This window comes from Mirounga angustirostris, unplaced genomic scaffold (assembly GCF_029215605.1).
Source record: "Mirounga angustirostris isolate CCGP_5_RB_7025 unplaced genomic scaffold, mMirAng1.0.hap1 SCAF_4, whole genome shotgun sequence".
Lineage (NCBI taxonomy): Eukaryota > Metazoa > Chordata > Mammalia > Carnivora > Phocidae > Mirounga > Mirounga angustirostris.
The window spans coordinates 92845303-92870976 of NW_026991712.1; the positions used below are offsets into that span (position 1 = coordinate 92845303).

Below are 25674 nucleotides of genomic sequence, written 5' to 3' on the forward strand. Positions count from 1 at the left end.
AAGTGGCAGCCAGCCCTGGCAGCCAGCCCCACCACCCTGGGACACTGAGAGAGAGCAAGGGATGGGGGGGTCAGCCAATCCAACTCAGAGAAGTCGCTCTGACATGACAGTGTCGTGGCATTCAGCCTGAGCGCGAAATCTTTGCCAGTGCACCTGCTCTAGGTTGGTCCATTCATTAGCAAGGGGAGGCAGCCCAGGGAGGAAGAGCACAGGTGGCGAGCCAGAGCTGAGTGCAGGAAGAATCAAATCTGAGGCTGTCGTTGGGTTAAAAAAAAACCCAAAACCAAAAAACAACCAAATCAGGATTTGCTGAGATTTTGGGAAAGAAAATGGAGAGTAACAAAATGCTCGAGGTTTGGGCTGTGAAGGATGGGGGGCCTCTTGAGTGTGGTCAGGACTAAGTTCAGAAGGGAATATTGGTGGAGAAATGAGCTCTTCGGATTCTTTGGAAGTGGGTGACAAACTATACAGTTGAGGGACCCATCAGAAGTAGGCTTGGAGCGAGGACATGGGATCATGAATTTGTGAAAAATCTATCCCAAGATTTTGAGCTGGAAGAGCCCTTAAAAGTCATCTAGCAGGGGAGGGGAGGTGGCGTGGCAGCCATGCTGTCGTGAATCTCTGTGTGTGCGCTCCACCCCCCGCAGCCATTACCTGCATGGTTCCAAGAAGGAGGAGGAGGAGAACCAGGAGGGTGGGGGGAAATTTTTTTAAATAGTCATCTGGTTCAGTCTCACTCCAACGTTCAGAAACCAGATCTTCCAGATGGGGCCCGGGAATCGACTTTTCATGCTTCTGGAGTAATTCCTGCACAGCCACTTTGGGACCTTCTGACTACTCTCACCAACCTCACTTTACGGAATAAGAAACTTGGGTCCAGAGAGGTCAAAAGACACCATGAGCAGCAGAGCCCAGACGGAGAGCTAGAATCTCAGGCTCCTAGTTCCTTGCTTCTTATACTATGAGAAGTTCATAATCAGCCCAAACAATAGCCAGTGAGTACCGAGAACTAGTCCCAGGCATCTTGTTAAGTTCTTCCTGTATTTCAGCTCATTTAATCCTTGCAAGCTCCCTATGAAGGCAGGTGCTATCGTTATCCCCTGTTATAAACGAGGAACCCAGACGACAGGTGTAGTACCTTGACCAGAGTTAAGTGTCAGGGGCTCAGATCTGACCTCCTTCTCCAGAAGCCACTGTTCTCGGTCAGCCAGAGAACAGGAGGATCAGCAAGCACAGCCCTGGGACTTTGTGGAGGAGGAAGAATGTTAGCTCAGTAGATTCTTATGTACCCCCTGGGATAAACCACTCTTCAGAGTTCCAAGGGGGCAACTCCAGATCCTTCGCTGACGCCAGATGGCCCACCTCAGATTCTGAGCACCCATCTTGTGGGGAAGCCTTAGGGGTCTCCTCTACTCCCTTGCCACCTTGATCTTGAGATGTAAGAGTCAACTCTATTTTTTTTTTTTTTTTAAAGACAGATGGTATCCTGTGTAAGCTATTCCTAGTCTTCAGCTCTGGGGATCCTCGCCCGTGTAGGAGGGTAATCACCAAGAAGAAAGCTTGCTATCCGAATTGTTTAATAGCACGTTTAGCTCTGACTTGGCTGTTCTGTGGGGTGGGGAGGCTTTGCTCTTTCCACTTGGCATTTTGAGTACATTAAGGGCAATTAACACTGGTACTTGTGAGCACAAGGTATCAAGCTATCTTTAGACAAAATGCCTTGCCCTCAACTTGTTTTCGGCTGACAAAAGAGAACTTGGCTAATGCCTTCTTTCCCCCCTAATTTTTAAAAACCGTAACTTTATGTCCCTTGTGGTTTTATATTAGCCTTTTGATTACAGCTCCAGTAGGTTTGGAGACCTCAAACTGATAGAACCACTTGGTCATATCTTATCTGCAAATTTTGTGGTATTGTTCCCCCTACAGTGTTTATTTTATTTTATTTTTTTAAAGATTTTATTTATTTATTTGAGAGAGAGAGAATGAAAGAGAGCACATGAGAGGGGGGAGGGTCAGAGGGAGAAGCTGACTCCCCGCCGAGCAGGGAGCCCGATGCGGGACTCGATCCAGGGACTCCAGGATCATGACCTGAGCTGAAGGCAGTCGCTTAACCAACTGAGCCATCCAGGCGCCCTACAGTGTTTATTTTTAAACACTAGCTTCCAATGGATAAAATTAGGGAAAATTGAATGAAAATCTGGATCTCCGGCTTTTCTTGAAAAGTAAGAAAATCAGGCAACCCTGGATCTTTGTTCCTGACTACAACTCTTTGCTGAAGCTGTGCTTCAGTCTGGCTTTATAGGCTTCTGAATTTAACTCCCCGGGGGAAGAAGATTAGGGAGTCTTCCAAAATGTCCAAAATATCCACCTGATCCCAGGCCAGTCCAGGAAGAGGTTTCAACATTCCAACGTAAGTTGTTTTGAAGCAAGCTGCTAATGTTTAGCTCAGACACCAGATGGGTTTGGTGACTGGGGTCTTCTGTCCCCTCCTCTCCTTTGATGCTTCTCCTTCCCTTAAGACTCGCTGTCCGTAGATGGTCTCCTGAAAGGGTCACCGTCATGCCACTGTTCAGCACTTCATTTAATGCTTTCTATGTCTGGAGGGCAGAGACATTCTTTTCACTGTACAGGTGTGCCCCAGAGATATTGAGGGTTAGGTTCCAGACCACTGCAATAAAGTGCATATTGCCAAAAAAATGAGTCAAATGAATTTTTTGGTTTCCCAGTGTCTATTGTAGTCTATTGTATTGTTGTAGTCTATTGTATTATTGTAGTCTATTAAGTATGCAATTGCATGATGTCTAGAAAATAAGTGCTCACCTTAATTAAAAAATACTTTATTGCTAAAACATTCTAACCATCATCTGAGGTTTTAGCCAGTCATAATTACTGATCACAGATCACCATAACAAATATAATAATAATGAAAAAGTTTGAAATATCGTGAGAATTACCAAAATGGGAGTGACACAGAGACACAGAGTGAACAAAGGCTATTGGTAAAATGGCACCAAAAGACTTGCTCTGAGCAGGGTTGCTACAGATGTTCATTTTGTAAAAAACTGCAGTAGCTGCGAAACTCAGTAAAGTGAATCGCAATAAAAGGAGGTATGCCTCCACTCTACTCTCCCTGCCCTGCAGTTAGCACAGCCCTTTGAAGATCTTAGATGGTCCATCCATGAGAAAATTAGAAAGATGCTATGCTAGGAACCAGCCATAGCATATATGGGGTGGTGATGGGGTCAAGGGTTGACAGACCATCCAAAAAGCTGCAAGGGGTCTAGGTGGTAGGAGGTGGGGTAGGTGGAGAAGTTTAAAAGGAGAAGGGATATTGAGTACAGGGTTCAAGGATGGAGGAAGTGGCCCAGGCAGAGGCCTGGGGACTAAACGCTTAGGAAGTGTGGTCTTGGATAAGAGGTCGGGCAATTTGTTGGGGTCAGAGAGCTCTGACACAGGCTGAGGTAGCTCTTCTTGCAGATCCCTTGACTCTCCTCTTTCTCTCCCTCTCCCTATCCAATTCTCCAGAACATTCTATTGAACATACTTTCAAAATGCTTCTAGACTCCACCCATATCTCACAACTTGTATCATTATCATCCTAGTCCTAGCCACAGTCATCTCTCACCCGCACAACTACAAGAGCCTCCTTTTCAGTGTCCCTTCTCCACTGGTACCTCCCGACGCTCTATCCTCCTTCTGCAGCCAGAGGGACCCAACCTGCCTGCTAGCCCCTGAGGTCCTACAGGATTTGGCTTCTGTGACCTCTCTGATCACAGTTCTCCTCCCTTGCTCTCATGTCCCTTCAGGTACGCCAACACACCTTATAGTTTCTGAGCATGTTAAGGGACTTTGCACCTGCTGTTCCCTAAGCTTGGAACGCTCTACTTCCAGAAATCTCCCAAGGCTCACTCATTCCTTCTAATCAGGTGTCGTCTTCCCTGGTCACCCACCTAGAACAGAATACTCCTCCCCACCCCACACACATGCACACGATTTCCTTCTCCCACTTTTCCTAAGAACACATGTCATGTTATGTTCTATATTTATTCGTTTCATTATTGGCGTTTTCCACCAGAATAAGTGCCATGAGCGAGAGCAGAGACTTCTTAGCACATAGTACATGCTTAACGAATAAATGAAGGAGTCTAGCAGATAAGAAGTGAGAGATGCCAGAGTCAGGGTTGTCTTGGGGAAAAGAGGTAATATTTAACACACAAGAAGAGATTTTCCATATAACACTTGGTATAGTGATAAATATTTAATTCAATTCAATTCAGTTGAGGTATTTATAGTGCAATATGCAGACTGCAATGCCAAGAGACGTTTGGGATAAGGGTTAATTAAAGTACAGGTCCTGCCTGCAAGGAATTTATAGGCAAGGAAGAGGGGCGAGGGCAAGTAAGACCCCTTAGTAACTTTTTTTTATCCCCCATAGCATGTTCTTCATTGCCTTGCCCACTGTGGGAGTGGGTAACTAACTTTTTTTTTTTTAAAGTTAATTATCAGTATACTCCTTCCCGAAATCCTTTCATCACCATACCGTCCATTAGAGTGAAAAACATCTTACAAACCCACAATCCCTTTCTGAGTTCTGAACTCCACACCTCGCCCCCCAATTGTTTTTTGAACATCTTTACCTCTATGGCTCTTGGGCATCTCCAACTCAATACATCCAGTCTCATCCTATGTTTCTTGATCTCAGTTTTTGAGGTGGAGCTGGTTTTTCTGCCCCATTCCTCACCTTCAACCTGGCATTCCACGGAGTCTACCTCCTGACGTCCAGGGGACCTGCTCATTTCTCTCCCTCCCTGTTGCTACTTCTGTGGTCCTGGTCACCGGATCTCTTGTCTAGATTTACAGCAACACCCACTAACCTCCTGTGGAACTCCCCTCCCACCCATTTTCCACATCTAGGCCAGAGTGGTCTTTCTAAAATGTACATCTGAGAGCAGTACTGCCTTGCTTGGAATCTTCAGGGGCTTCACTATGGCCCTGGACTAAAGTCCATCCCCCCCCTTTTTGGGAGAGATTTTATTTGTTAGAAAGAGAGAGCACAAGCAGGGAGAACAGCAGGCAGAGGGAGAAGCAGGCTCCCTGCTGAGCAAGGAGTCCCATGCGGGACTCGATCCCAGGACCCTGGGATCATGACCTTAGCCGAAGGCAGGCGCCCAACCGACTGAGCCAACCAGGGGGTCCCTAAAGTCCAAACCCCTTAACACACCATACAAAGCCCTCTAGGTTCTGACACCAGATTTCTTCTCTGCTCTTTCTTGTTACTTTCCTACAGCCTAATTTGTGCCCAACAGAGATTTCTGGTCCTCTGATTACTCTCTCGTCCCTCTAGGTCTTGGAGGATACTGATTCAGGGTCTGGACTCAGTTACTCCTTGCCTCCCTCCTCTCCTTCCTCTGGAGCCTCCTTCTGCTCTTTTGGATTCTACCTAGTTTTCATTTCCTCTAAGAAGCCTTCCTGACACCTGACCTGATCTGACCAAATCCCTCCTCCTCATGTCCCAACCTCGAAACACAGGGTCCAGGTCCTAGCACCTGCTTCCTCAACACTTTGTTCTTTTCTTGCAGTACCTGTTTTATAGTCTCCTGACTAGACTGCAAACTCCAGTAGGGCAGGACTGTCTTAGTCTACCTTGGTTACCTTTTGACCGTTCCTACCCAGAAGGCATGTGTATTCATTAAGTATTCAAGGTATGAAAATGCACTTGTTTGAGTAGGGCTGCTCCTCAAAAAATAATTCTATCTTACATTTATGGAGTGCTTAAGATGGGGCAGGCTCCACTCTAAGTGCTTTGCAAGTGTGCCATGGACATCTCCCATAACCCTCTTTAGTAGGGGCGGGCTATTTCCCCATACAACAGATGGGGAAACTAAGGTACAGAGAGGTGAAATAACTCCACCAAGGTCGGCAGCAAGAACGTGGAAGAACCAGGGTTAGAACCCAGGCTGTGTCCAGAGTCCAATTTGGCCACAACTTCTAGGAAGTTCTGCTCTAGAATGAAGCACAATATGGGGTTCCACTACACGAACAGATTCAAATCTCCTGCTAAGGGCTTTGTTTTTGTTTTCCGGAGAGAGGACACGCTCCCTTGCCGCCCTCTTCAAGGCTCGTGGGTCCTTTGCTGGGCTTTGGGAAGGGCCTTGTGCTTCTTGCCCACGGCCCGGCAGCCTGCGTACAACGCCCTACTTAACTTTCAGGGCTGCCCAGCCACACGCCCCCTGTGCCCAGGCCCTGGGGTGGCTCTTGCCCTCGGCCGGTGCGCCCGGGAGAGAAGAGCGGCCCCCGCGTGCCCCCCCACCCCTCAGCCCTCTGGGCCCGGCCGCGCGTCTCCGGGGGCGGGGGAAGGGGCGGGTCCGGGGGCGGGTCCTCTCGCCCAGGCCACCGCCCTCGCCCGGCGCGCGGCTCCACCGGGTGCAGCGGGCCGAGCTGGAGGGGCGGGGCCTCGGGAGGGGCCGGAGCGCCGCTGCCGGTGAGGCTGCGGGGGGAGAAGGAGAAGGCGGTGCGTCCCCAGAGGCGTGCGCCCGGACCGCCGGCCGCCGGACAGACGCACAGAGGGAGAGGGCCGGGGGCGAGGTCAGTATCCGGTGGGAGCGCGGGCGGCGCGCGGAGGGGCGGCGGCGCGGGCAGCCGGGAACCCGGGGCAGGGGGCGGGGAGGGCGGCGGCGGGCGCGGGGTCGGCTCCGCTCGGGGGTCGGGCCCGAGACCCTCCCCTGGCTGGTCTGGCGCGCGGCGAGCGCGCCCCGGCAGCGGAAAGCGCAGCCGCCGCTCGCTTCTCCCACCGTCTCTTTTCTTTGCAATCAGCGAAAAATAAACACCCGGGAAGGTAAAACAATAGCGGGGCCACCTGGGACGCGGCGCGCGCGGAGCTCCCACGTTTGGGGCGGGGGCCGGAGGTGGAACGGGGAGTGGCGGCCCCACGGCGGAGCCCCCTCCCGCTGTGCCCCCGCGGAGGGTGGGGCTACCCGCGGCGCCGGGCTCGGCAGGAGGCGAAGGGAATTCCCTGGAGTGAGGCGTGTGGGCAAAGTATTGCAGGAACAATCGGGCTTCCCGCAATTGCCCTGCTGTGGGCAGGGAAACTGAGGCCGGGGCCAGTGTAGCGACTTGCCCAAGGTCAGAACGCACGGGTTGACTGTCCTGGTCCGGGAACGGGACCCAGGCGGCCAGCGCAGCCCAGCGCTCAGCCCCTCTCGTTTTGCGGCGCTGGTGTTCGCCTTTGATACATCTCTGTTGTGTTTGTTTTAGAAATCTGCTGGCATTGTGGGACCGGCTTCGCTTCGGGGCCGCTGAACGCCAACTTGCTTCGTGTGGTTCTGGGTAGGTGTGGGGCAGGTGGCAGCTCCGTGACCTACCGACATGGATGGAGACGGACTTTTTGATGAAGAAACCCAAACAGTCGGTGCCATTCCGGGGCGATTTAGCTGTCAGAGGTTTTGACAAAACCTGCCCTGTTCCCTTTGGGGAGTCCGAATGAGGGAGCTTACAGACACCTTCACTGGGAAGCCAAGGACATTTCTGTATAATCAGTGGATGAAAGGATTTTCTCAGACTCTTTTTTCCCTTCTCCTCGAGGATTAATTCACTGCAATCTACAATTCCAGTGGAAACCGCAAGGCACGCGATGTGGCAGAAGCCTAGAGGGCCTTCAGAATTGTTCTGGACCCTTCTTTTAGCATAGGGGAGTTCAACACAAGCCACCTGCAGCCCTCGCTGCGCCCCCCCCCCCCCCCCAGTCTCCTGATCTCTTCTCTTTAACCATTTTTTGAGTTAAGTTCTGTTTCCAAAACTGTCCTCTGGAGCTATAAGTGGATTGCCAGAAATGAGAGATTAAGTGCAAGAGAAGAGGGAGCGTCCTGTGTTGTGTCTCTTCTCTGCTGCCGACATGAAGTGCTTTTTCCCAGTGCTGAGTTGTCTGGCTGTGCTGGGTAAGTGGATCTGCTTAACAGTGCGATCGATGGGCAAGTTTAACCTGCTGTTGGTTCCTGTAATTCCCTGTGGTTCTTTCCCATCAACACTTGGCTTTGGGGGACACCAGGACACCGCCAATGTGTATCACAGGTTGGAATAGGGTACAAGAGGCCCATTTCTGACCCAGGAGGAACGGTGAGCTATTGTTTGGTGTCTTTAAGAAGGAGCATCTGCTGTCCTTGAAGTGTCTGCCCCCGGCCTTGCCTCGTGGTGAGATCCTCCCATCTGCATGTCGGTGGTTTAGGGGCTCCATGTGGCTTATAAACTTCAGTGTCTTCGCCTCTGTGTTGGTCCACCTTAATTCCTAACTCAAAGTGGCAACGTTATTCTTACTGTGGGGAAAGTTGGTTTAGTGGTAATGATGGTCATTTTTTGTTTTGTTTTGTTTTTGGGCAGGGGAGGAAGTAGGCATGAGTGGAATAGGGTGGTGAAGGGACCTACCTAAGTGGTCTGGAGACTAAAAATGTTTGAGGATACCCGTCTTATGACCCCTCACCAAGGAAACTCAGCATAGTTCTGGAGGAAGAGGGATTGGAGGAGGGGAAGCTGCTTGCGAGGGGATGTGTTCGGATTGGTTTTGGTGCCCCTACAGAAGGCCAGAATGCTTAGAGCAGGATGAAGAGCTATTGTCCCAAGAGGTAAACCCTTGACACCTGTCCTAGGAATTCTCTCCCCATTGCAGAGCCCCCCCCCCCCCCTTTTGCCCATACTTTCTATGCCATTGAGCACCGTCTTATGTGTAGTATCTGAGGACACATCTTGGGTCTAGGATAAACTTCCTAGCCAGGATCTGATGCATCCTCTCTGTCCATCTCCTCAGACCTTGCACAGGAGCACGCCCTCTGACCTCTCTGTATGGTTCCGTCGTGGTTTCTTCCTGCGTGAAGAGGTCATCATAGTTGCCTATGGTGTCTGCATTTCTGAGTCTAGATATTTTGCATTTACGGAGTTTATTCATGACCTGCTTCTCTTTAGAGAGATTGCTCTCATGCATTGTCTGTACCCTTGTAGGAGTTCACAGTTGGGTGGAAAGAACGGGTTTTGGAGTTCGAGAGCCTGATTCGAATCTCAGCCTCATGATCGCCATATGAACCTCAGCAAAAAAGGGATGATACCTCCAAGAGCCGTCTTGACAGTGAAAGGCTATAAAAGGTGTCCTAAATATCTTGACTGCTTTGAAAAATGTCTGGAACACATAGTAAATGTGTCCAGTCGGTGGTTCTCAAACTTGGGTGCATGTTGGAATCACTGGGGGAAGCTTCTAAAAAGTCCCGATCTCCAGGCAGCAACCCCAGCCAGACCAATTAAACCAGATTCTCTGCGAGGGTGACCCAGGCATCAGTCTTTCTGCTCTCGCAGGTAATTCCAAGTGAAAGAACCAGTGTGTGAGTTCATTAGTGCCAGCCCTCCCCGCCCCAGCACACATGCAGACGCCGGGTCCTGGGGCAGGTTAGTCAGTGTTGTGCCCGCGTGTGGGTGAGGATACAGTGTCCCCGTGTCTCCCGTCTGTTCAGGCAGAGTTAAGGAGGCGGATAGCTCTCTGTGTGCCAGTCCTGAATATCCCGTTGATATTTGTTCATACTGGATTTGTCATTCACTTAGTGTCTGGGTTTAAATCAGTAATTAGTGATTCATGTGGATTCAAGAGGACAAACAAGGAAGGCCCTGGGGAGTCAGAGGAGGGTGGGATGGCTAAGGCCCGCTAGAGGGCTGGGTGGAAGGGTGGGGCCCAGGGCAGGAGAAGGAGCCACCGATGGCAAAACAAGGAAATGGGGACATTTGTGCCTTTTGTTTCTTCTGGCTGCTCTAGAAATGGGAGGCCTCCTGCAGGTCCCCCTGCTGTTCACCCTCTGGGCCACTCTGGAATGGAGCTTGGGCCCTGACTCTGTTCTCCTCCCTCCACTCCCAGCCCCCCTCATAAACAGGTACTGGGGAGGAAAGGAGCATCAAGGTGGCGGTGCAGGGGAGTACTGGCAGCCCGCCAGACGTGGGTGAGGGTGGGAAGGTTTAGAAGTGCGGTGTGCCTGTTTTTTTGCCGCCCCCCCCCCCAAAGTCTCATCTGCTCCCATCACCTGATGACTGTCAGCAGGGCAGGGAGGGGCTCTTGCGACTCTGCTGGTAACCTTGGAGAGCTGGGGTTGTCGGGGGAGGGAACAAAACCCAGGTTGGGGGTCTTATTTCCTGCTTGAAGTCTGGTGTGGGCTGATTCATGCGTCAGCATTCTTGCTGTGTACTGTAAATTACTGTGTAATGTGAATTTCAAAGAGCAAAGAATCCCAAGGTTTTATGCTCATGTGGGTCACACACCTAGAATCAAATTTTGTTTGTATAAAGTAGGATGAGGCAAAGTACTCTGCAAAGTGGTGCTGATGCAGGTGCTGCCAGCCTCCAGAAATGGCAAATTTGAGTCAGAAAACGCTACAGTACACGAGGGTGTATCCAGGGTAGATCTCCCACATGCCAGCAACACCCTCCACATCGCTGGACCTGTGCTTTCTGCTCCCTTCCTTTGCCAGCAGCGTCTGGGATTTGAATCAGGTTCCTCCTTTTCTGCCTGTTGGGTGCTGACTCCTGCCCTTGTCTTTGTCCTACCCGAAGCCACAGTGACCACTGTGTCTTGTCTCTTCCTCTTGCAGCGCCGGGTGCTCCACCCGACTTGGGAGCCCTGGGCGGCCACGGCCACCCTTGTTCCAATTCCAGAGCCATCTGAAGCCCGGGCCCGGTTGAGCCATGAGGGTTAGAGAAGTCTCCACTGCTGAGAATGGGTGGAGCCAGAGGGGCAGAAGATTGAGAGAGCGAGAGCCAGGCTGGTGTGACCGTGCCATGAATGTGGCGTGTGTGTGAAAAAGGAGGGAATGAGGAGAGAGGGAGAGGCGGCCGGGACTGTGCCTGGCAGCAGCCTGCATGGGTGACAGTGACGTGGAAAGATGACAGCAATGTGGGAGAGACAGCATAGGATTTGTGTCTGCAAGAACAGGAAGGGGACAGTCGGGGAAAGAGGAATATAAACTTCAGGCCCGTAGAGCACATTTCAGTTTTGCATATAGCCGTGTGCCTCCTAGGCCAGTGCTGATGTTGCAAACAAGACGAAATAGCTTTAAAAGTGTTAGCCAGGGAAGATGTAGGAGACTGGGACATCTCTGGATCAGCGCTGCTTAGAACCTGTAGCCGGCTCGTGAGCATTTGTGTGCCCCCCAGCGGCAGAGAATTTCACGTGTAGAGTTTGAGAAGCCTCTTGCTTGAACAGGATGGGACTGAGGCAGTGATCAGTTACCTCTCAGGGAGGAGGCCAGAGGGTTCTTCCGAAAGAGACTGAAGGGAACTTCGATGTTCTGATGAGAGTGAGCTCAGAGGCCGGACTCATGCTCAAAGGCAGAAGACAGAAATGAAGCTGCTTGGGGCAGTCGGGGGGAAGAGTTCTGAAGATCGTGATTTATGGGTGAACAAACACCGTCCCCACCAGTTGTCGCAGAGGTGGTACACTTTCCCTTTCCTGGGGACCATTTGACCGGGGTGCCGGAGAAGGGAATTCTTGTCAGGAGGACTAGACTTCTAGGATGCCCTCCACCTGTGTGAATTATTGAGCCACCACTGGGCACCCAGGGCTGTGTTAGGACGCCCCAGTCCCTTGCATTTTGCATTGTAGTAAGAGAAGAACAGTAACGATACCACCTCTTCTAGCTCTGGCTTTTGCTGTGAAGCGAGCCCTGTCTCATTAAGTCCTCCAGATATACTCACTGGATAGAGGACTCCTGTCATCACCTTTCTGTAGATGGAGATATCGAGGTCCCGGGAGTTTAAGGAACTTGCCTCAGGTAGACTACTGTACCTGCTGGATATAGTGCTCCACAGTGGTAGGGATCCAGGCCGCTTCTGTCTTGCCCCACGTGCCTGCCTCCATTCCCAAGGTCATGGAATGGTCCAAGATGGCTATGCTAGCCCCAGCCATCACGAAGGAGGTAAAGGATTGGCGAAGGGCAAGACCTCGCAATTTAAGGACATTTCCTGAAGGTTGCACACATCTCTTCTGCTTATATTCCCGTTGGCTACAGCTTGAGTGCATGACCATACTTGGCCGCAAGGCAGGCTGAGAAATAGCATCCTTAATTCTGAGTGTCCCGCTAAAAACTGAGGGTTCGGAGGAGAGAACAGATTTTGGAGGGACAGCAACGGGTTGCTGGCCGAGTGCCAGAGCTAGTAAGTAGCAGCACAGGGTTTTGAAGCCAAGGTCATTTGGTTCAAATCCTGTGTTCTTCCATCTCGCCAGCAGCCCCTCTGCGAGTGTGTGGCCCAGCCCCTCCCCGATAAGGGAGGGCACGAGCCAGATGAGCCAGCCATTGTCACAATGGGGAGCAACATAAATCCGCATACAATTATACAGGCAGTGTTGGGGTCTTAGCAACAGTGGCCGTAGTATTTTCAGAATGCTTATGTGCCAGTGACTGCTAGACCCTTTGCAGAGCAAAGCCCTTCCGTATGAAGGACCCTCTGTGTCGTGTTCACTGCTTAGCCCCAGAGCTCAGCCTCATGCCTGGCACAAAGTAAGTAGGTGTTCGGTTAATTTTTTGATGACTAAGTGGTTTCTATATTGGCTCCCTTGACCAAGACAAGGAAACTCAAGGCTCAGGGAGTTTGAATCATTTTGCTCAAAGGGCAAGCACTAGAGATTGGCAGAGCCTGGATTTGAATCCAAGTTGGACTCTAGAGCTTGTCCCTTTATGTCACCAAACAGGGGTTCTTAAACCTATTTTGGGCCCTGGATCCTTTGGGCAGTCTGGTGAAGCTTGTGGACCCTTTCTTTGGAGAACATTTTGAAATGCGCAAATAAAAATCCATCGACTAACAAAGGAAATCAATTATATTGAAATATAGTCATCAAAATATTAAACAAATTTATGATTATAGCAATATGCCTCTTTAGTAACGCATTAAATAACAAGCTCTAGCAGCAGGTCTAACCATTATTGTAATTACGGCATAGTGAGGCACGAAAACGGTATGTTGAGATATCTGTGTCAACTGTGATGTGATATGAAAGCGTGTGTGATTTCTGTTGTGACAGAGTCACAGGTCCTGGAGACATCATCATGATGGCTGCCTGCATTCATAATGAAACAGTCCGCATTCACAGAGAGGTTAGTTGAAAATAAAGGTGTAATTTTTTTTTTTTTTTCCCCATTCAAGTTCCCATAGCTCCTGAATTCTGTTCAGGGACCCCTGTGAAGTGCAAAGTAAAGTTCAGAGTAGGCGGTGGTTGCTGGGAAGACACTGTGTGAGAGGACTTCATTAGCTTTCAGAAATGGGCAGGGTTTCCGTGTGGGGAGGCATTCTATTCCCAGTAGAATCCTGATAGTGCAGAGGAGACAGCAGTCATAATGGTGGGAGAGTGGCCCTGTAGCGTCTGGAGAAATGACCATCAGTGGTTTTAGGGCCCAGTTCACCTGGGATGATGAGGACGCAAAGAACCAGCTTAGACTGTAATGAGTTTGGGATTTGGGCTTAGACCGGGTCCACAAGAGCCCAGGCAGACCACTTCCGCTGAGCCCTGGCCTGGAAACTGAATGAAGTGGCTCCGTTGCTGGCCTCCCATGGTCCCTAGCCTCGTGCATCCTCCATTATGGTTCCTTGATTAATATTTTTAGGTTCCTTCGGGAGCTCTTCATTTGCCATGATTGGACACCTGTTTCTTTGCTGCTTGAAAGTGAGCACAGCTAACTCCTTGTAAAGGGTTGGTTTTTAATTTAGGGAAATTTAGGACACCTGTGCATGAATGCCCCCTGATTTTCAAAGAAATGAGTGGTTGCGTCAAAATCAAGCTTGCATTTGTAGAAAATCACATGTTGCCAAATTCCCTCATCAAGAACGCTTTATTAAGTGACTAATTGTGGGCCACAGTGGTGGGCACTTAACAAAGACCATGGCAATGAACCTCCCTTAACTGGAACCTTCAATTAAGTGGGATTTTGTTTTTATTTTTGAACTCCACTTTCCGAAAGGCGAAAATCACGAGATGTGGTAGCAAGGATTTATTCTAGAAATTAGCTTCCAGGCCACCATCCGTCCAGTCTCTGCATCTTCCACATCTATAATTATAGTAGCAGAAGAGAATGATGAGCCTCAGGGCACTGCAAGATCCTAAATCAAAGATTAAATTATATTAACTCTACTCAGGCTGGAAAGTGGTCAGATATATTTTAAAAACCTTTATAACAGGCTTTGTAATAACGAGAGTTGAAGCAAAGTTTCTGTCTAATCCTCTATTACCCCTTTAATTAAATTCACCTGAGTACCCTGTTCCCCGTCATCCAAGTGACCCAGGCTTTGCTGAATGCCCCTGTCTTCTAGGCGATGATCCTCTAAGGCCAGCAGTAAAGCAAACGGTAAATCACTTTGCACATGGACAGGAGGACAGTGGTATTATGTGCTCTCCGGAGGACAGGCGTCTTTGGGGGAAGGAGGGACTGGGCAAGTTTGTTCTTGTTTTCAGCTCAGCAGGAGTAGGGAGGGAACTCTGTGCAGGAGAAGGATGAGGCTGGAGTAGCTTGTGAGTGGTCAGTCTGGAAAGGCTTTCTGGTAGAGCTGCAATGGTAGGCATTTCTTAAGTAATAGGAGAGTGAGATCCTGGCGGAACTGTGGGGCTGGAGGCCATCCTGGGCACCTTGGGGCTGCTTTGAGAAGGCTCCTCAAGGAGTGGAAAAGCCTGAGGGTCAGTGGCCGGGGCCTGAAGGAGCAGTCAGTTGGCATGAGGTCTGGGTATTTGGGCCTGAGACAGAAGGAAGATGCCAGAGAGCTGTAAGCGGGTGTCCTGGAGGACCCCTGGAGAAGTGGCCAGGGAGGGTAGGAGGCATTCCTGGAGGTGGGGGGTCTAGGGTGGAAGTGAAGGGGACCTGTTTCTGTAGCAAGGAAAGAGCTTTCGTGCATCAAAACATCGTCAGGGCAAAGACATTCAAACAAAATTGTGAACTCAAAGAAATGGATGGCCTCTTCCCCTTGACTTTCAGGTCCCTAGGCCTTCCCTTTATTAAAACGGTGGTGGGGGGGGAGGGGCTGGAGAATCTGATACCAGTTGTGTGTTCTTTCCCCAAACCTGATTCTTTGATGTGTGGGAGCATGTTCAGGATTGCCTCCAATTGGCCTTATTTTTGTGTATTTAATAGTGTTTTTGTTTTCCCATTCTCGAGTGCAGTCTGTGCCTCCTTTCTCTGGGTGACTTCTGAGAATACCCTCTTTGCCCTCAGGGCACTGGGTCCCGGCCTGTGGCGTGCTGGTGACAAGAGACATGTCATGAGGCAGGCTGTTGACCTCCTTCTCATGGACCCCTTTTATTAACTTACCTTCCCTCAGGAGCCCCATCCATTTGAAATCTTCTGTCTCTCAGCATTAAGTAGTAATTAATCTGTTTTTACTACGTGGTAACCAGTATGATTGCTCGCTCTTGCTCTAGTGATCTAGTTCGGCTCTAAAGCAAAATTAATCTGGCACTCTGCATTGCCCATGACCCAAAGGACATGCACGGCTTTACGGGTTAGGTACCTTAGCCCTGGATCTGCAGTGTAGGGGAAGTGGTGTCGTTGTTCCGTGTTTTGAAATGTCTGAGGCGGCCAGCTTTCCTACCCCATGTGTTACTTTAAGAGCCTCAGGGCACTTGGATAACCTAGCTGGTGTGTGCCCATTCGTTGATTGCGTCGGTGACCTTGATTGACTTTGCTAGGAAGGACTTTCAGTAGGAAGAGCGATAGGAGCCTGGACCTGAGTAACCAGCCAGTGTGGCAGGTCAGACCACACCTGCCCTGTCCAGGGACAACCTCCTCCTCCTTTGTTTTTTTTTTTTCGAGACTTCCAGAGAAGTTTCACAACCTCTTAGATGTTATCAATCCCACCAATCTTAAATTTCACTGAAGACTTGATTGGAATTAACTCATAGTTTAAAGCAACAAAGTGCTTCGCAGTAAAGTGTTGTATAAAAGTAAGATCATGGGAGATTGGTTTCAATTTCAGATGGTAGCTTATATTTGTTTGCTTTGTTTTTTTGGATTTTAAGTCATTGACAGAGGTAACAGGGGAATATAGTTGTGTTGTAAAAAATCCAGATAGTGCAGATGGAGAGTAAAATGTGAAAGCTTCCCTCTCTGCCCCATGCCCCTTATTAGTCTGATACATATTCTTTACAGTTTGATATATATTCTTCCAGATCTTTTTCTCTAATTTTTATGCATATATTCACACCAATATAGATTTTTTTTTCTGACATAAATGGAATCATACAGAACATATTGTTCAACAACTTGATTTTAAAGGGGGTAATTTACCTCACTGTTTTTTCAGGCTTAATTTTATGGTCATATCCGAACTGATTTGGTTATTTTATACCTAGTCGAAACTAATTTGTGAAATCATTGGGGAGTAGTGAGCCTCATTCAATAGCTATATCATGGAATAATTTTGTCTTGCCATATCAAGAGCAAGAGTCATAATAAAAACACTAGCCTTAAATTTTAATGTACTTAATGAAAATAACTGACTTGTTTATTCTGAGTATTTTCTCCCCAAACACATAAACTTAACAAATTAGGTACACACATATTTTGTTGACTGTTTTAGTTATAATTTTGAAATTATGTTGAATTCAAATGAAGCCTATTTAAAACTTGTTAAGAGGATAACCATAAATATTGGGTTTGGGGTCTAATTCAGTCAAGTTTCGTATTTGTTCATAGACTGGGGGAAAAAAGAGAAGTTTGCTTGCATTTTCAATTCCCAAATGATTCTTCCATTTATTTTTTTTTAAAGATTTTTTTATTTATTCATTTGAGACACAGAGATACAGAGAGAGAGAGAGAGGGAGAGAGCATGAGCAGGGAGAGAGGCAGAGGGAGAGGGAGAAGCAGGCTCCCCGCTGAGCAGGAAGCCCGATGTGGGGCTCGATCCCAGGACGCTGGGATCATGACCTGAGCCGAAGGCAGACGCTTAACCATCTGAGCCACCCAGGCGCCCCTGATTCTTCCATTTAGAATGAACTGGACTAGAGTAACCGCTGAGGTTGCCGGCTACCAGACATTTAAGACCCTAACCCAAAAGAGCCCTTTTTTTCCTCTAGCCCTGCAGAAGCAGCTATTTGTGTAAAAAAGATTATCATTTCAAAGTGTGTTGGGTTACCTCTCAGGTTCACTGGTATGACTTTTTTTTTCCTCTTTTTTTAAAGATTTTATTTATTTATTTGACAGAGAGAGACACAGCGAGAGAGGGAACACAAGCAGGGGGAGTGGGAGAGGGAGAAGCAGGCTCCCCGCAGAGCAGGGAGCCCGATGCGGGGCTCGATCCCAGGACCCTGGGATCATGACCTGAGCCGAAGGCAGTCGCTCAACCGACTGAGCCACCCAGGCGCCCACTGGTATGACTTTCTTTAAATCCCTGGGAGCAAATGCAGGTTTCTTGGATCGGTCACCTTTAGACCTGATTTTTAAAAATGTTACCATGTTGAAGGGATGGCGGTTGGATTCACTTAACATAGTCGACCCTTCTTCAACATCAGTGTTTGACCTGCTCCTCCCCATCTCAAGACCACTGTTCTGCTAGAAACTACTTACAATACTTTCCTAAGAAGACTTAGTCTGTTCATTCAGCAAATATTCGAGTGCTGACTCCAAGCCGCTCCTCGTTCGGTTACCTCACATAACCAAGAACTGAAAGGTAAAATCGTGAGAAACATTTTAAGAGGTCCCCGGATCTGTATTTTTAATCTTAATAAATAGAAAGATTAATTAAAAACACTCTGACATGGGGGAGCTCTTTTCTGTCCCTGAGGTGTATCTTTTCTCTTATTGTTACTTAACATCTTTTCCTCCTGGTTTGTTCTCAACTCTTCTTTAGCAGCTGTGAATTACACATACCCCCTCAGCCCTGACGAAGGGCCTTTGAAGGAGAAAGACATGATGAATACCACTGATCGGGGGAGATTGGGGTGGGTGGCCCGGCGAGTGCAAATTCTTTCTTTTGAAAATACCCAAATTTCCCAAGTCCTGGATATGTGAAATGTCCTTATTAACTGCTGCGGATATTGTCTGTCTCTGGGAATTGGGAATTTTGTCCTTGGCTCTGAATTTCTCGGAAGCCAGAACAAAAGAGAAATAGAGCAGTCACATACTTCCCATCAGATCAGAGGCGGCATCCACACCAGGCTTTCTCCTCAGGACCCTTTATGTGGGGGCCGTGGTGGTCCTAAGGTTGACATGTCTCCTACCTTATATTCTACATCCCTACTTCCCTACAGAGTGGCTCCCCTCAGGGAGCCTTGGGAGGGGAGCCTGTGGGGACAGCTCAGGGCCCCCTCCAGTGTTGGGCCTGGGTTCCAGAAGCTGTTGCGTCCGCTCAGTGGGGTCCAGGCTCTTCCAGGCCCACACCTTGCCAAGTGCTGTCCCCTGACCCAGGGCTGCTACCCCTAAGCACTCATCTGATCGGTGCTTCCCCTTTCTCCACCAGTCCCCCAGGTCTCAGATTCCAGGCAGGTTGGAAGCTGCGCACCGTGGGAGTCACTTCAGCTGGTAGTTGCTGCTCCCCAGAGCATCTGGATGGAGCCTCCTTCTCCCTGCAAGCAGCACGTCTCAGAGGCCTTTCTGGTGTTCCTCATCGGCTTTGTTCTGTGGTGGTTTTGTGTTGGTTGGGAGTTGGCTGGTCTGTTGGGGATTCTGCTTCCCAGATGGACACGTCTGTTAGTTTATCCGAGACTGGTAGGGAGAGTCATTCTAGGCTCATCCTGAATCTAGACCACCCTTTAGGACCTGGTTAGAGATGATTTGCTGAACAGTTTCTTAAGGTCTTCTGATATTTTAGTACCCAAGGAAGCATGCTGGACAGTTTTGTCATCTGTCTTCTAGTCTTTCATTACCAACAAGCAAGATCGCATCTGAGTGCCCTGCCCAGCCCTTTCTCCGTCCCTCTGTCAGAAGGGGCTGTGGCCCCCAGCTGGCTGTCCCGGCCCCTTTCTGGCTGGAGGAACAGCGTCTGTAACTCCTTTCTCACACGTATGAATCCAGCTCTTCTGAGCAGCTCCCCGCCGCCGGTGGACTTCCGGAAGGGAGGAAGTAGATTGAGAACTCATGTGCCTCTAGGCTTGAATGTATTTGAAGAGAATCCTTAGGGATCTCATGTGTAATCCTCTTCTCTTAAAGGGGAAGTATTCCGGAGGTGAGGAAAGGGCTGCCATAGGCCTGGGTTGGGTTGGGGGAGAGTGGAGGGACTGGAGAATGCCCCTCACAGAAGAGAAAGGGACTCTGGTGTATGAGGTCTTTGTTTTAAAATGAAAACATGATGTAATACAAACACTTGCCTTTCCACTTTCACGCCCCACCGCCACAGAAGAGCTGTAATTTCCCATATTTGGAATTTGGGGAGAGCCAGGCCTCATTTGAGGACAAGGCCAGATTCAATCTATGCTTTGGGAGAAAGTAAGTAAATATGAGAGCCTTGACGGCTGCAGTATTTATGGTGAATCTGTGATTACTGCATGTACCTCCTTGTCATAATTTATTCAGCAGCCCCCGATGTCCTAGAGCTGGTGCTGTGCCCATCAGTAATCTGACTCTTGTTTTCTTCTGCATATTTTCCCTTTTGTGAATGTATAGGCATTCAGCTTTAATCAAGTAGGCTTTTACTCTGTCATCTGTAACGGGGATGACTGAAGTCATGTGGAGGATTTTAAGTAACTAATCTCTTAAGACATTCAGAGCATAATCTCCTCCAACTCCTGATCATCCTGCCTGCATCCGAGAGATTTGCGAGGTTCTGCAAAGGAGACAAGATGGGGGACTTTGGCATCCTTCGGAGAGACCGGGCGTCCTCCTTGCTGGCGACAGATTTTTGTTTGCTTTTGGCGTGGGGACAGGGCCTGCTGATCATTTGCCATGTCAAGAGAGTTAGAGATGCTCCATGAATATGACCAGTGTGTTGGTAAATCTCAGAGCTGGTGCAGAGGACAAGAGGCCAAACATGCATGAAGATGCCGTCCAAGCTCATTGATGTCCGTGCAGTGCGTCTGGGCCTGGCTCTCACAGAGAGGCTGCAAAATAGATAAGAGTTCCGTTGGTCAGTGCTGTTCACTGACATTCGTCATTCTGTTATAGCAGATCAATCAAAAGATCAGAGGTGGAGCTTCTAAAATTTCCATGTGCTTTGCTTAGGATTGGAATGTGACTTCATGTGTGCGTCATTTATTAGACTAAATTGGATTACAGTCACTCTTCAAATTGTCCTTTCTTGATTTGCTGTTTTCAACCCCTTTCGGAGATTAGCTCAGGTTCTTGCCATCAGAAGTGTCCTCCTGCAAAGGAGTTTGGCGAATATTCTTGCAGGTGCAGACTTCGGTACTGTCTCTTCATGTGATGGTAGAATCCCTAAAAACGTAGACTAATGAGGAGGATTGGTTTGAATTAGTGAAATGTTTGAATTACCAAATATTTTTCAAGAACTTCACTGTTACTACTTTTAAGTAAATACTGTAACTCAAATGAGGCTAATAGAGAGCCTAATAAAGATCCTTAGGGGATCCTGCTTTAGGAGAGAAATAAGAATGATTTGCAATTAGCACACCAATTGTTTATGTAAGTGGAGTTTCTGAAAAACTGGATTGTGCGTGAAAACAGTTTGTTCTCTTAAGTATTTTAAGTAGTCCCTATGAAGCCCTGTGTATGTACACTGCCAGTAGATTCTATGTGATATAAAGACCTGTTTCACAAAGACCTAATTCAGCCCTATTAGCAATATCAGGACTCCCAAGCTAGTCAAGTCCCTGATCTTACCCCCCGCCCAATGCTGCCACAGCACCTACACTTACCTATTTTAACATGAATTAATAAGTTTAGCAGATATCTAATATGTTCTGCCATGTGCTTGGCAGCGTGTTAGAAAAGACAACAATCGGGGCGCCTGGGTGGCTCAGTTGGTTGGGCGACTGCCTTCGGCTCGGGTCATGATCCTGGAGTCCCTGGATCGGGTCCCGCATCGGGCTCCCTGCTCGGCAGGGAGTCTGCTTCTCCCTCTGACCTTCCTCCTTCTCATGCTCTCTGTCTCTCATTCTCTCTCTCTCAAATAAATAAATAAAATCTTTAAAAAAAAAAAAAGACAACAATCATCATCCTTGTGTAGCTTATAGGCTAGCAAAGAAGTCAAGCAGTACACAAATAAATACACATATAATTAATTACAAGGGCAAAAATCTAGACGGTATATTACTTTTTAATGCATGATCTAATGCATTAGACTATAAGCTCCATGAGGACAGGAATTCTGTCAGTGTTGTTGGCCATGGTGGCCCAAGCCCCTCCTTAGCCTGTTGCCTGGCACGGAGGAGATGCTGGATTGAGTTGTATGACATTGCCACATTTGTAGGTCAGCGACGGTCGAATATCAACAGTGCCATAGGGGTCGATGTAAGAGTTGTTCTGTCAATCCATATCGAATACTGAATACGTATTATAATCTGTGAGCTTTTAGGGTATGCTGCATTAACACAGTTCTCTTCAGCCAAGGAAATGCCCACTACAGTACTTGAGGAGGAGCTGTCAAATTCCGAAGAGCCAAAACTCGCGGACCTGTGATGTGAGGTAGAGATGGTGCGTCAGTGGGACTTCGAAGCCCTGTGGTCTGTATATTTTCTGTGTAGTTCTTGGCACATTTCCCAGCCTCAGGGGGAGGCATGTGTATTTGGGGCCTGGAGTGCCGTCTGTTGCCCAGAGACTCTGGGAGAGGGTGCTGGAAAGCTGAGATGAAGACAAAGATCTGAGTGGGGTGGCCCAAGAGGAATGAGGGACGAGAGACCCGTTGGAGCAAACAAAGGGGCCGTCTCTTTAGTCCAGAGGGAAGGCAGCCCTTGCTTTTACAGTGCAGACCTCACGTGTTCTTATAGTCACCAGATTGGTGGGTGCCCACGAAGTGCTCAGTTGCTTGCTAGGCACTGACAGCCTTCATTGTGAGCCTCCTTTGTGCCTGCCAGGGTGCGGGCTGATCTTGTAGATCACTGGCCCATTGGAGGCAAGGGTTGAACTGAGGAGAAGGCCCAGCTGGGCCCTGCTGGGAGAAGCCCAGGGCTCTGGCCCGAGGCCTACTCCCTATCTGTGGAACTGGGAGTTGGGCCCAGCCGAGGGCTGGGACCAGAGCTTCCCAAACCTCCTTTGCTGAGTACTTTTTTTTTGCATCTGTTTGGATTTATTGGCCTTCTTTCCAGTTTCTCTGCACAAATGTCCAATTGTGCCACTCTATTATAATGCTCACTATTTTCTCACACCCACAGGATAATTTCTAGTTCAGCTCAATTCCACGGCTTGTTGTTGAGCATCTTATGTGCCAGCACAGGATGGGGTGGCAAGTTCGGGAAACACAAATGTGTGACGTTGGTCCCAGCCTATGGCAGACACTTGGTTGCCTCCACAACAGCTGTTCTTTCTAGATGGCAGAGCCCTGATTTGGTTTGAAGGTCGTATCTCTCTCCTGGTACTGCTCAAGGAAAAGTGACCCTGCTTTTGGCTTGAGTAAAAGCTGACCAGTCTAAGCCAGTCATGGAGGCCCATAGTGTAGACATGAGTGAGTGACAGAGTTGTGGCCGGTGAGGTATGAGGAGAAGTCTGCTGTGGCAATTCTGGGAAACATGTCTTCTCTTAGAAGCCCAGAAAGAGGACAGCTCCTTCCACTGGATTCTTGGATATGAGGCAGCCATCCTGTCACCATGAGGAAAGTAAAGCTGTTGAGCCCTCAGAGGGGTGGAACCAGAGCCACTCAACACTGAGCAGGTCGACCTCCATACTTCCTGTCTTCACTGTTTCAGCCAGTTGATTTGATGTTTTCTGCTACTTATAGTTGAGGGCAACCTGTATTAGATACTCCCTCAAAGGATTTATTCTTATAAAACAGTACAATTCAGCTGATCGTCAAAAGGCACACTCTTCAGAGCCAGTGCTGAGCCCTGGGGTAAGCCAGAAAGGAGAGAGCTCAGTGCATTGGTGGGCAAAGCCGGAGCGAGGCAATTGTGTTTGGAATGGATCCTGAGGTCGGATTAGGATTTGTGTGGGAAGAGCAGAAGGGCATTCCGAGCGGCGGACGGCATGAGCAGGCCTGCCGAGACAGGAGTGGACATGGCACTGTCAGAGAACAGTGAGATTATGTCCTGACTAATTCCACAGGCAGATCCTAGAGCTGCGGGCATGCAGTGGAAAGGGTTGTGAGCAGGGGGGAAGCTGGAAAGGGGACCCTGAGGGGCATGGGGAGGCAGCCATGTACCAGGTTGGTCAGAAGGGAAGGAAGACAGGAAAAGCTGAGTGGAATAATTCAGTTCCAGGTGGTGAGATTCGAGGTGAAAGGAGTAGGCAATGGAGGAAGATGTCAAAGGAAAATTGGAAAGGAATAAAATAACTGCTAAGAGAAAGGTTGATTGAATGTGGAGAAAAGGGGAAGTCTAGAAGCTGCCTCTAAGTGTTTGAGTGTGATGACTTGGGAAATGACATAAAATGGAAATTTGAAAGAGGGGATCAATTTTAGGATGATGCTGTCTGGTCTTTGTCACTGGGGTTTTGAGGTAATGGTGGACGATCTAAGTAATGGCACCTTGAATTCTTCTGAAAATATGGGTTAGGCCTTGGGAATGAAAGGCCAGGGCTTAAGATGATATGTCTGGGACAACACAGACCTGCACATACTCCTCCAGATTTGCAGTGTTGTGGGGTCATGTGACTAACCTTAGCCAATAAGACGGGTGAGGAAGTAACAGGTGTCATCTCCTGGTGAAGGCAGCTAAGAGCTGGTATTCCTGCATCCCCCCCCGGCCCCCCCACAGCCCAGAGCATGCTTGGGGCCAAGGGGCAGGGGCGGTGGATGTGGCCACAAGGGGAGGAGGGCCTCCTCCCAGCATCAGACTTCGCTCGCTCCACCTTTGCCTGGGAGATCATTGTGGGAGCCAGATCTGCACTTGTAACGGGGTGGCATTGCTGACTGCTGTTTGTGTAGGGTTTGGCCTTCACGTTACAATTTTTTTTAAGATTCATTTATTTATGTGACAGAGAGAGTGTGAGAACACAGGCGGGGGAGGGGCCAAGGGAGAGTCAGGCTCCCCTCTGAGCAGGACCCTGAGACCACGACCTAAGCCTAAGGCAGATGCTTAGCTGACTGAGCCACCAGGCGCCCCTTCAGGTTCCATTTTAACACCGCCTCTGACGTGGTTTGCTCAGGGGTCTGCGGTGAACTTGCTGGCTGTCTCTCCTTCCACCCCTGGGGCTCTTAGTGTTCTTGGAGGGCGAGTTCACTTCGTGCTCCTGTCCCCCAAGGCCATTTAGCTTTCCAGGGTAGGGGCTCCCTGCTCAGGAGCTGTGGTGGGGAGAAGGCTGCTCTCTCCACAGGTACCAGAAATGTCAAGCAGCTGGTACCCACTGGTGACCAGCTTCAGTGTCTCAGTCATCCGTGGGGCTAGACGTGGAGCCTTAGGAAGAAGGTCCAGACCTCCAGATTAGACTAAGTGCAAGGTGCCTTTTAATCTTTCCTGTTCTCAAAAGATTGAAAATGTACCTTTTCTTCAAGGCTCAGGAGTGTGGAGCTAGGCCCCTGGACGAGGCCACTCTTTGTTACGGCAGCGGGCTCATTTGGCCTGGCTGACTCGCATTAGTTTCCTCAGGGCAGGGGCCGGGATGCGGTGCTGGGAGGCATTTGGCATCTGGTTTTCGTCAGGCAGCGAGTAAAAGTGCACATGCCGATTCTGATCTTGCTTTAAACACAGCAGAGTTAGTTGCAGGGGAAAGGCTTTTGTGAGGCGCCTCTCCTGCTCTGGCTGTGATCTCTGGTGTGTCCTGTTTCTCATCTAACTGAAAACTTTGAGCTCACAAATACCCAGAGGAAAACCCTTGAGGCAGGGGGGAGAGCCGCCATGGGCCCCTCGGAACCCCACCCCCTAGAAGTTTCCAGCTCCTCCTCAATTTGAAAACTTAAAGGCACTGGGGGGGGGGGTGCATTTCTCTGCCCAATGTTTTTTGTAATTTTTCCTCCTTTTCCAACAACCCAGAGGTGTCATAATTATTTGTTGGTGCCATTCTGTTCAAGGGCAGCCGCTCTTGCTTTACCCGTTGCTCTCCCTGCTTCCTCTGACAGGCCTAGAAGGTCCATGTGTCGTCCCAGGGGGAGGATGACACTGAAGCCATCTGTCAGCCTGGCCTTTCCCTTGTCCATCTGTCTTCCAGTCACCCTTCCATCTGTCCACCCAGCCAACATTCGATAAGCATTTGTTACTGAGCCAGCAGTAGGATTTGGGGCAAGCTACTTAACTCTTCGAAGCTCCCATTTATTTCCTCACCCGTAAAACAATAGGAGCCACTCCTGGGGGTTAGTGTCAGAATGAAATGGGGCCACGGGAGGAGAGTACCGGCCCTGTGCCTGGGGTCTGCTCGGGAAACGGTAGTTGGCGCTCGGGGCCTGGGTGCCTTCCTGGTCAGCTGCCTGGCCGCAGGTTGCCTTGGACATGGGTGGCCCTTTGGAGGTTGGATTTAGGCCACAGTACATAGTCGCTGAGCCATAAATGCGAGACCTTTGGACCACATTGTCGCATTCCTTGGGATATCTTGCTGTTCTTGTCTCAATCTTGGCGGGGCCACAGTCGCCTGGCTCCAGAAGTCTCCAAGTGTTGACCATGTATGTTGGCCTCAGAGTGTTGACCGGCCTTGGCGTCGT

The 25674-nt window shown here is 49.2% G+C and overlaps 1 protein-coding gene across 4 annotated transcripts in view; it reads left to right on the top strand.

Moving 5' to 3' along the window:
* The first annotated feature begins 6434 nt into the window (after positions 1–6434).
* IGSF3 (immunoglobulin superfamily member 3) overlaps positions 6435–25674 on the top strand; it is a 93171-nt gene continuing 73931 nt past the window's right edge. For 3 of the 4 annotated variants that reach the window (XM_064588574.1, XM_064588572.1, XM_045896869.3), the window contains exons 1-2: positions 6435–6585; positions 7255–7934. In XM_064588574.1, coding sequence (XP_064444644.1) covers positions 7892–7934 — 43 coding nt within the window. In that variant the 5' untranslated portion in view covers positions 6435–6585; positions 7255–7891. Of the gene's footprint in view, positions 6586–6732; positions 6836–7254; positions 7935–25674 lie in introns of those variants that run through there. The other variant, XM_064588573.1, reaches the window with a different exon arrangement.